This window comes from Salvia splendens, chromosome 6, assembly GCF_004379255.2.
Source record: "Salvia splendens isolate huo1 chromosome 6, SspV2, whole genome shotgun sequence".
Classification (NCBI taxonomy): Eukaryota; Viridiplantae; Streptophyta; class Magnoliopsida; order Lamiales; family Lamiaceae; genus Salvia; species Salvia splendens.
In genome coordinates, this window is record NC_056037.1 from 30,695,791 (window position 1) to 30,707,573 (window position 11,783).

The window sequence follows — 11,783 nt, forward strand, 5'->3', positions numbered from 1 at the left end:
AGACTAATGGAAGAACCTTTAAAAGTAGTTTAAGCATACATGATAAAATATACTAAGAACAAAGATGATTATGTTGAAGGATGTATAAAAACAATAATTTAAGTATAATAAAAAAATTATAAATTTGATAAATTAATGACAAATATATACTCTCTTCGTCCCACTCAATATGTCCACATATTCTTAAGTGACACGAGATTTTAAGAGAAGTTGTTAGTTGGAGTAAGTAGAGAGAAAAATATAATTGAATATTTTGATGAATGGGTGAAATTTATTTCCAACCATAATTTAAATTTATTGATTTTATAAAGAGATAGTAGTATGCTACATATAATACTATTTTTTATGAAAAAATAAAAGTTTCACCAAATACTCATTGATGTTGTAAATAAATAACTCTTATTAATGCCAACTTATTTACACAGTATCATAAATGTTAACAAAGTAGACGAATATTCAGCAATTTCCAAGTTAAATAGAATTGGTCAAACTGTCATCTTCTCTCATTTAAAAAACATATTTTCTTCTTGTAGCAAAAAGGCGATTTTGTCGCTTTGGCAGCCCCCACACTCTGACCCGACATCATGCGAGGGGGTTAAATCAAGGTACGCAGTAGTCTGTTAAGGGGGAGGCCTTAACCCACTAACTGCCAGAAGCCCATCTCCCAAGGCCTCACACTTGTGCTTGAAAGATGGAAGCAACTACACGACAGCAGTGAGATTCGAACCCAAACTCATTGCAGCAAGATCTGTCTACGAATAATAAATGGTTTTTAGTAATAAGATGTTTTTTAGTAATTATTTAATATAGTACTCACTATGTCCACGAATAGAAGTCTCGTTTTTCATTTTAGTCAGTCCGCGAATAGGAGTCCCGGTTCATTATTACTATAAATGGTAAATGGTAAAGGGACCCCCACATTCCACCAACTCATTTTACTCACATACCATTTAAAACTAATACTCTCTCCGTCCCTCAAGAATATACACTCTTTTCTTTTTACTCCGTCCTACAAGAATATGCACTTTCTAATTTTAGAAAGTATTTTCTCTCTAATGAGTGGGATCCATTCTCCGCTAACAATAGTACTTTATTTACTTTTTTTCTCTACCTCTCTCTTACTTCACCAAATTTACATTAAAATCCATACCGACCCCAAAGTGCATATTCTTTGGAGACGGAGGGAGTATATACAAGTGGACTCCATATTCCACTAATTTTATTCCACCCACTTTTTTTAACACTTCTTAAAACCCGTGCCAGAATGAAATGAGACTCCTATTCATGGACGGAGAGAGTATTAGCTTATTATTCAATAGATTAAGAATGAAATGAGACTCCTATTCGTGGACGGAGAGAGTATTAGCTTATTATTCAATAGATTATTTAAATATCAAGAACTATATCTACGATTAATTATCTAAATTTAAATATTAAGAACAAAATTATTCTTTTGTTGAAAATTTGAAAAAAAAAAGTACTGAGTAGGGGTGGGTAGGTACGGTATACCTTACCGAAACCATCATACCGTATACCTTACCGAAAATTCGGCATGAGAAAAAATCATACCTTTGCCTTACCAAAATTTTCGATTTACCGAACTTCGGTATACCTTATTTTCGGTATGACAAATTTCAATATCGATACCATACCTTATTTTCAGTATGTCATATCTAAATTTGGTATACCGTACTTTTGCGGTATACCAGAGTTTTACGGTATATCGGACTACAGTACGACATACCAAAACACAAATGGAAATAAAATTTCAAAAATACTTAGAAAACATGAAATTTAATCAATCTCAAACATATTCAATAAAAAACTGAAATAATTAAACTCCATGCAATCACACAACGTTCAACGATATTAGTTTGGAACTAATTTAACTAAAATCTTATATTTGTTAGAAACTAATTGATTCAACGATATCAAGTTTTCCTAATTGAGTTTATTTGATTTTATATTTACATGATTACCCGACAACTATAATGAGGCAAGATTTGATTTCTACATGTAAATATTTATTTGTGTGGTAAAAGTATGAATTTACTTGATATAATTTGACATATATTGATATCAGTATATACCGAAAATTATGGTATATATCATATTTTCGATATATACCTAAAATTACAGTATATATTGTATTTTTGGTATAACCCGGTATACCTCGGTATATGAAAATTCATACCGTTACCGTACCGAAATAAATCCGTAAGGTATGATACCTTACCGAAAATTGCGGTATACCATTTTTTCGATACGGTAAGGGCGGTATTTCGGTATTTTTACCCCGGCCTAGTACGGAGTATATAAATGATTTGATGCCAAAAGATTAAAACATTTTAAAAGAAACGAAAATTTTTTAATACACTAAAACTTACTATATCACTATAAATGAATGTACGGCCCAACTAAGTCACATAAAAGATTTGTAAATAGACGCTTAGTGGGCCAAATGAGATTTTTTTTAACCTACCTTCAGTTACAGCCAGAATAGAGGATGACCCATGGTAACTGCCATATACGTTGTGACTTGTGATTACCATTTATTAACATTATAACACTAATTACCATTATCATATTTATTACCATTACCATTACAATTATTCAATACTGGGATTAAAGAATTAGAGCAATTAACCACCATCACCCAATTAATTTGTTTGAATCATTTCTATGAATTAATGGTCTGCAATTAATTTATAATGTGGCAGTTATAAACGACGATAAAAAATCTATTAATAAAAATTATTTTTATTATTAGATTATAATTTGAAAGGTCAAAAAATTTATGATTCCTTTGTTATTAATTTAATTTATCACAAATAATATTGGCTTAAAGACACTAAGAATACGAAAAGCTATCCGTTTTCTATAAATTTGACTTGTACAAGAATACTTTCTTAAAACAGAAACACAACGATAATTGAGTTCCACCAAGCTAAAAAGCTTGAAGAAGTGAAGGAAATTCATTCTTGCTAGGAGCAACTTCAACAATGCTTCAACTCATTGCTAGGATTGAATTAGCTCCAATCATTCTATAAAAGGTATCATGTTTTCTTTTTTCTTTTTTATGCTATTATGTACAATATCTACTATCTATTGTGTTGAACTATAACAATCCCCAATATGTTTTTTTTCAAATTTATTTACACTATTGCTTCTTTGTTTGTTGATAGAAAAAGGGAGAGATGTCACCGGTTGAACTGACCAACGAGCAAAGCTTAGGTAGGAAGATGTTTGTCTTCCGGAAAGAAGATGATACATAAATATTTGACGAAGAAGATGAGAATGATAACTATTTTTGCTAGGTTAACATGTATTAGTATTTGAATATATCGGCCAATAAACTTATCAAATGTTTAAATATGCACATATGTGAATTTCAATTATAAACGTGTATAATTATGTAATTATTGGCTGATTATAGGAATATAGTCTTTCTTTCAAATTTATGTATTGTTGGAGGCGTAGTTTTTAAGGATAGATTACAGGGATATTTTTTTGAAAATAAAAATTAAACTATACGAATTTTGGAGGCGGTTTTTGGGTTTTTACTTTTTGGAAATAAAAATTTGTATATCCAATAATTAAGGCCTAGATATTGGGGATATTTTACTTATATATATTTAATATTATATATTAATTTATTATTTTATGAATTGTAAATTAATTATGAATAGATATTGTGATAAAGTTTTATCTTCTAGATTTAACATTTGAATATTATATTTTGTGATTTATTTTAAATTTATTATGTTTCAATATTGATTTGTATTTATTTTTAATCCCCTCGTACAATTAAAATTTTGTTCATTTCACAGTTTTCGTATCAATATTAGTTATTATAACTAAGTTATTATTCTTGCTCCACCTATTAATTAAAATATATGACAAATATTGCATTAATTACACTACCAAGAAATGTTAATTGAATTTTAATATTAATTTGAAATCAAATCTCACGGTATGGCCTCAGCCTCCCCACATTTTCCCCCTTTCTATCCTTAAATCAGTACTCTTCAAGAATCTAATAATTTTACAAAAAAAATTGTTGATACTATTCATGATAGAGAAATAAAAATTTGGATTTAAATAAATATATAATAACATAATCATGATAGTTATGGTAACAAAGAATTGTTCAACTAAACTTGAAACAATTAATAACATTAATACAATTGATATTTTTACTCGATATTCACACCTTCAATATATAAATTTACTAAATTTGTTAATATTTTGTGCAAGACTAATTGTTAGTGCATAAATATTTGTTTGTAGTATTATTTATGTCATGTAAATATTGCTTTTTTTCAAAAAATATTAAACTAATAAAAATAAATTAATGATATGTGCATAGCACGGATATGACACTAGTTATTCATAATGAACAACAAAGAAGACTACAAAATAAAAAATTATATTACCAAAGAAGAGGGATTATATGAAAGAAAAGACGATATTTTTTTGTGATCAAAACTATAACAAATATGGTCTCTATTTATAGAGGATGAAAATCAAGAATTTTGGTACAATATCATTTATTGATATAATATACAAAAGATATATAATTATTTTTAAAAATATTTATCAACCAATGAGATTGTGTCATTTGGTACATTGATTTGTTTATTGACCATTGGTTTATGGAGTAGCTCTTATTACTCACATCAATCACACTCCTTCACATTTTTTAATGTGTATTATCTAATGTATAATGTTGTTTTATTCAATGACAACCTATCATATCATGCATCTTGCATGAAATTTTTATTATACATATTAAAAGATTTATACAATATACTCTAAAAATTTTCATGAAAGTGAGCGGAAAAATAAAAATTCCCACTTATTGACTTTTATATATGTATAGATTAGAGAACATGTCATTCTCATTGTAATATCCCGGTATAGGACTTTGGATTAAATATGATCTTTCGATACGAATTAGCTAAAAGAAATGTCTCAAACTTCATGATAGTATAATGAAGTGTTGTTTGTAATTGTTATATGATAAGAAAACAAGAATATATAAGAAAAACTGTGAAAATCGTATGATTTGGAAATTTATGTTTATCGCGCAAAAGATCCTTATTGTGACGCCCCGGATTTTTAATCGTTTTATCAGATTCTTTTAGCGCGATTAATGTCCGTATGAACGAAGGATATCTTGTTGTAATCTCCGACGTGGAATCAAATTAAGCATTTTGTTGAGGAGGAAAGTTTAAGTGCAACAAGGATTTCTATTTAAATGGCAAGATTTGAAATAAGAGATTATTGGAATTTGTTGAAGAAAAGCAAATACAATTTCATGGAGTATTTGGAGTACAAAAGAAAAGATTGCAAGAATAAAAGTAATTGTGATACTTTTATTAAGAAAAATTGAGTGCCCCAAATATCTCTACATTCAAATGTCCAATGAAGAAAATACTACACCACTTTTGAGCTCCAAATCCAAGAGTTTCACAAGAATGGATATACAATTTCTCTCTACTAAACTAGGATGAGTAGGGGAGTAGGGAGTTGAGTGTAAGCAAATCTCATCTCTTCTCCCCTCCATCTCTCAAAAGTCCCCTCCACCAAGCTCCAAGAAAGCAGCTTACTTACCTGCAAAGAAAACACCCAAAAAAGGGGGAGGTCAATACTTTGCACACATGAGAAAAATAAGGAGCACAACTAATTTTGGAAAGTGAACAATGGACATTTCACAGCAGCAAGAAAGGCGGCAGATTTGACAATAAGGGCAGCCCCAAATGACTCCCTTCCCAGCTTTTCATCATTTTAGAAGCTAACTCAAGCAACCGCCAAAGGACTCCCTCCCCTCAAGAAATTCACTAATCTAGGCATGGAAGCCTCCCAAGGATCAGCCCTCACTAGCCAAGGCTTTTGCCTATAAATACCACCATCTCCTTCCCCACTCCACAACTGCATTCTGCCAATTTCTCACGGCAAGAGAGTGCAGCGGAGTAAGGAGCAGCGGTGCGGAGCAGTGGCAGTGAGGAGGGCAGACCGAGAGGGGATCACAAAGCAAGGTAACCCCTCAACAACACCCTTTTGCATCATATAGAATGATCGGGTAGCACAAGAACATAGAACTCCTCTTAAGAACCTCATGAGAATAGAACAGTAGCAAATCCATCAAGCCTCCCCAACATAAGCATATGCAAGAATAGAGTTACAGTGAGCTAAATGCTCCCAAATGCATATGCAAAATCATAACAATAGTAGCCAAGGATCAATTCCAGGAATTGAACTCCCCACCAAGAATCACAGCTTTAACCACAAGGAACGAACAGAACACTCAACGATTACCAAGCTGATGCTTAACTCGATGATAAACGAGTAAAAGGGGGAGTGGAGAGGGGACTTAGCTTTAGGACGAAGGGGCTGCCGGCGAAGGTTGGACGACGGCGGAGCTCCGGAAACTTCCGCGGGGCAGCTGCGGGCCGCGGCAAGGGAAGGAAGGAGGGAGCGACGCCTCCTCTCCACTGACCGTCGGGGAAGGGAGCGAGAAAGAGCCGGCGACGACGCCGTGGAGCGGCGATTTCGCCGGAAACCGCGAGGGAGAGAGATGGGCGCCGCTATTCACTTCCCAATTTGAGTCTTCCTCTTTTGAATTGCAGAATGGAATTTGGGGAGGGATTCTGGAGGAATACGATGGGGGTAGGGAGTATATGAAATTGAATTGGGCTTCTTGAAGAATTGGGCCCAAAAATTTGAATAAAAGAAAAAGGAGAATAGGAAATGGGCTGCCAACCTTTTAATTGTTTGGGCCGGAAATTAATTTAGTGGACTTGGGAAATTAATTTGTTGGAGTGGAATTAATTTAAGGAATTAAGCTTGGAGCTTAATTAATTAATTCCCGAATAAATTAAGTGTCCCAAAGACGTGAAAGGTTAAGCGGAGATGCGAAGGGCCGACCGGCGTCGCCCCGCGACGCCATGGGCGGCCTTAAGAAAAATCTTAAGAAAAGATCTAAGAAAGGGATTTTCCGAGAATCCATATTTTATTAAATAAGCGCCCAAAGAATTATTTTAGAGAAAATAGAATTTCTCCAAAGTTAGTAAAGTGAATAAATAAACTCTGCGGAGTAGTGAAGCCGGTGTAGGATTAAGAGAATCCTATAAGCCGAGACAAAGATAGTTGCTATCCAATAGGATGCATGCATTCTTTTCTCAAAAAGAATAGTTTGAGTACTAATTAGCGTGTTACGCTATTTATTTCTAAAGGAGAGATTGTTCAAGAGGCAAGAGAGGCCGAACGAGGAATTGTTAACTGGAGATAAGCATAACAGGTGGGCTTTCTTTTAATATCCAGCACTATAGTGTGGATATAAAGCAAATGTTTTGAAGTTATGAAATATCATTTCTGAAAAATGAAAATGTGATCATCTCTTTAAAGTTGTTGTCATGCCATAAAATAATTGTTTTTGAGACCTGTCTGAAAGGGGCTATATGCCGAGACTTTTGGCAATGCCGAAAGGTTAGTAACGAATTCGGTTCCCTATAGGACCGCAAATCCTATTCGGAAAAAAAAATGTGCACAAGAGCTGTGAGCCATCCTAGAGAGAGGTTGGCCGGCGAGGGTGTTCGTTGAAGGTGGCCACCTTCACGACACACTAGTTTCTCAGACATGGTAGAATACGAAAGAACTTAGACTGCAGTCGGACTTGTAAGATCACACAAGAATTTAGTATGCTCGGGCCTTTTGAGAAAACCCCGCGTGATACTGTGGATGGATGACAACTTATATTGTATGTTTTGTTTTCGGCACGTGTCCACTGAGTACTCCTGTACTCAGCCCTGCATGTATTTATAAATGTGCAGGTTGAACGCCCAGAGAGAGGAGAATTGATCGGAGTCGATGCTAGTAAATAATCGTGTGGATTCCCAGGCGATTCGTGTCCTCATACACGAAGTCGTTCAGTAGGGACCTAGTCCGCTGTGTTTTGTTAAATGAGAATAGAAATGTCTCATCATCGAACTCTGATTCATTTGACTTGTTGAATTACTCTGTTTTGAGAAATTGTAACCGAATACTTGGTTCTTATTTTGTGATATCCATCATTTGGCTTCGGCAAGTTCTTCAGATTCTACCCCCTTTCTATCCCCGCTTCTTTAATCCCCCATTAGTCGCGAATTACTCAATCTCGTTATCCTTAACGAGAATTGGGTCGTGACAGAGTGGTATCAGAGCCCTAGTTTCTTTCCGGCTCTGCTATCCACACACTTCTTCAGTCAAGATCTAGACTCGTTCACTAGATCCTTTCGAATAATCGACTCGATCAATGCTCCTGGACATTCAACCGAGGTGAAAGTTAAAGTAGTGAGATTTTGAGGTCGCTAGAACCAAGTGCGACGAGGATGCCCTCCTGATAAAGGAAATAAAGAAGAATCGAAGGGAAATAAGAACTTTCCTAGAGAATGTAGTTCAAACTGGGACTACGAAGGATGAACTATAAATCCTATGGTTGCTTTCCCGAGCAATCGATTTTTTTTTAGATAGATGATGCATCACAAAGTTGAGTATGAAAGTGTGAGCCAAGGAAACACGACTTTTAGCCAGAAAACCAACGCCCAGTGCGTGAGAGCACAAGAGGGGCAACTGTTAAGACAGAAAGACAAGGAACGGTGCTATAAGGAATTAGCACAAGATGGATCCTCACGGTGACCAAGTCACTCGTTTAAATCCAAAGAAATTGGTGTTCTTCACCACAAAAGCCTTACGGAACAATAGTTGAGATGAGAACTTAGTCTAATGACGATAGATCACAGTATAGTGGCTCCAGTTGGTGATTCCTTAGACTCGCATGCATCGCCTTTACGTTCTTTACGTTTTCTTACGACTGCACTCTCTGACTCGGGATCCACCTCCGTGCAGATGGAGGGACGGGACCCAGCCAGACCTACGCTTGATGCTTACGAGAGCCTAGCGGAGTACTTGCTTCGTGCATACCGATCTTACCGCCCGTATGACGGAGAGGGCATACTGCCGATTCTGTGCCGATTCTACGTGCTGTGGGAAAGGACCCACGAGTATGGTACCACCGAGCTTGATGGCATCCACCAGCTGATCTCTGTACTTCCCGATGAGTGGAGGGTCTGGGCCGCTTGGATGTCCAGTAGCTACATTTACAGGAGGGTCGATACCCAGGAGATGATTGGGGACTTTCGCGGCTTTATATCATTCATCTTCTTACAGTATGTCCATTTCCAGGACGTTCCACCTGTTGCGGAGGGCGACTTTCCACCACCCCCACTCCAGTGGAGCATGTCGACCCCTCCCGAGGGCAGCACCTTGGGCCGCCACGACCACGAGGCAGGACCGTCCCGGCATCCAGGGACGCCAGAGCCAGAGAGAGCCAGGCACGATCCAGAGGGGCGAGGCAAGGCCCCGATGGTGGTTGCCGACGAGGATGAGAGTCCGGGAGAGGTCCGGATGACTCACCCCATGGTAGCTCAGGAGAGGGCCCCGGAGAGGGTGAGACAGGCAGTCGAGGCACCCGAGCCACCACCAGCTCACCCCTGGGTGGAGGACCTCCGCGCCAGGTTCCGTCAGCAGTCGGAGGAGAGGATGGCATGGCTGCAGGCCATCCGCGCTGAGATGGACCTAGAGGAGGTCCTGTTCCCGATGGTCGCAGCTCCACCCCCAGCACTCGAGGATATGCCAGGGGCGGCACTTGAGGATCCTATCCTGGTTGTGGATAGTGATGATGACTTTGAGGGGAGTTCAGGATTGAGCTCTCTAGGATCAGACGAGGAGCGGTAGGTGGCTTGTACCATCAGAAACGTCTTAGTATGATGGCGTTCTGATGTAGTGTTTTTTTTTGAGATTGGTAGTAGATTTCTTTTGGATTAGCACGTAAGACCCGAGCTGTTAGACGGGCAGTGGCTAAGTACTTTTGGTAATGTTCCGCAGTATAGGAGCTTCATGATGCGTACTTGGATGTACGTTCTTTTGTAAAAAGACCTTTCGAGGCAAACTTGTTTGATGATGTACTAGTTTGCGATGGTATATATGATCTCTTTATCTGGAAAAGCGTTGTTCGTTTATATCTTAAAGATCCAAGCTTTCCGTTTAGCTATCGTGTATGTTGTGTACGTAATGAGAAAATTTTATAAATTATAGGATGCCACCACGGAGAGCAGGCAGGCCGCGAGGCCGAGGACATGGAAGGGGCAGAGGACAAGCCCGAAACAACCTCCCAATCTATGAAGGGGAAGTGCAAGAGGAGTGGAATGAGGTAACACCACCTCCATCGCCAGTTCCACCACCGCCACCACCCCAACCGCAGGATCGTCGGGTCGAGGAAATGTTTCTGAGACAGAACCCACCAACTTTTAACGGGTTAGGAGACCCAACGGTGGCAGAAACATGGATCCGCGCTTTGGAACGCATATTCGACTTTTTACACTGCACAGACCAGGAGCGGCTGTCCTGTGTGACTTTTCAGCTGACTGGACCCGCAGACTTTTGGTGGGAGGCGAGGAAAAAGACTATGGCTCAAATGCAACTAGGAGAGATGACTTGGGAGGAATTTAAAACTGAGATCTATGAGAAGTATATTCCCAAGAGCTACAGGAAGAAAAAGGAGACTGAATTCTACCATCTAAAGCAAGGACGAATGTCAGTGACGGACTACGACCGGATGTTCTGTGAGATGGCTCGTTACGCCCCAGATCAGGTAGATACCGACGCCAAGATGGCTGAAAAGTTCTGTACTGGACTTAGGCACGAGATACGCATGACGCTGGCTAGCCACGGAGGGCTGTCCTACACTGAGGCTCTGGGACGAGCACTGGACATCGAGGCAGCCATGCCAGGGGAAAAGACTACACCAGCTGTGAACCCTACTCCACCCCCGGCTCAGTCCCAAGCACCCAGGGACAAGAGGAGATGGGAAGGACCACGAGCTCAACCTGATCCTAAGAAGGGAGGGTATGGACCAAGCAGGCCACAATATGGTGGATACCAGACTACCCCTAGATCTTTCAGGGGGAACATGTCAAAAACCAGTCCGTGTCCTAGATGCAATAGGCTGCATGGCGGCATCTGCAAGGCAGGAGCTGATACTTGCTTCAACTGCGGGGGAGCTGGACATTTTGCTAAGAACTGCCCAAGCAAGGACCCAGGGACGGGAGCAAAACTTCACCCGTCAGCTCAGCGCCCACAGCTGCGCGCAATGAATGTTCAACCTGGAACAAACTCACAGCAGACACCTAGGAATCAGCAGCAGAGGCCGAAACTCCCGACACAGGCTCAAGCTTATGCGATGAGACAGAAGCAGCCAGAGGTGAACCAGGGAAATTTGGCAGGCATGGGTAAGCTTTTCAACACACCCGTTATGCTTCTGTTTGATACTGGTGCCTCGCATTCTTTTATATCTGCTCATTGCGTGACTACTTTGAAACTCGAGACGAAAGAATCTGAACATAGGATGGAAGTAGTTTCCCCAGTAGGAGGACGGATAGAAATATCTCGTACTTGCTCGAGCTTAGAAATCACTCTGGGTGAACTTAAGGTTGTAGCAAACAATCTCAGTGTTATGATTATGTGGAACGTAGACATAATCCTAGGAATGGACTGGCTGGCTGAAAATCATGCCACTATCCTATGCAAGGAAAGGCAAATTTCCTTTAAAACCATCGAAGGTGAACCTGCTCGCTTTCAAGGAATCTCCATGGGAAACCGGAAGTCCGTAATATCAATGCTGCAAGCCAGCAAGTTGATGAAGAAAGGATGCCCGGCATACCTTGTCTACCTGAACAAAGAGG

General features: G+C 38.8%; 1 protein-coding gene across 1 annotated transcript; it reads left to right on the forward strand.

The window, feature by feature from the left end:
* The first annotated feature begins 10,138 nt into the window (after nucleotides 1–10,138).
* LOC121809095 lies at nucleotides 10,139–11,579 on the forward strand. The gene is made up of 2 exons (XM_042209643.1): nucleotides 10,139–11,530; nucleotides 11,574–11,579. The coding sequence occupies exons 1-2, from the start codon at nucleotides 10,139–10,141 to the stop codon at nucleotides 11,577–11,579; spliced, it is 1,398 nt and encodes a 465-aa protein (XP_042065577.1).
* Nucleotides 11,580–11,783: the final 204 nt, after the last annotated feature.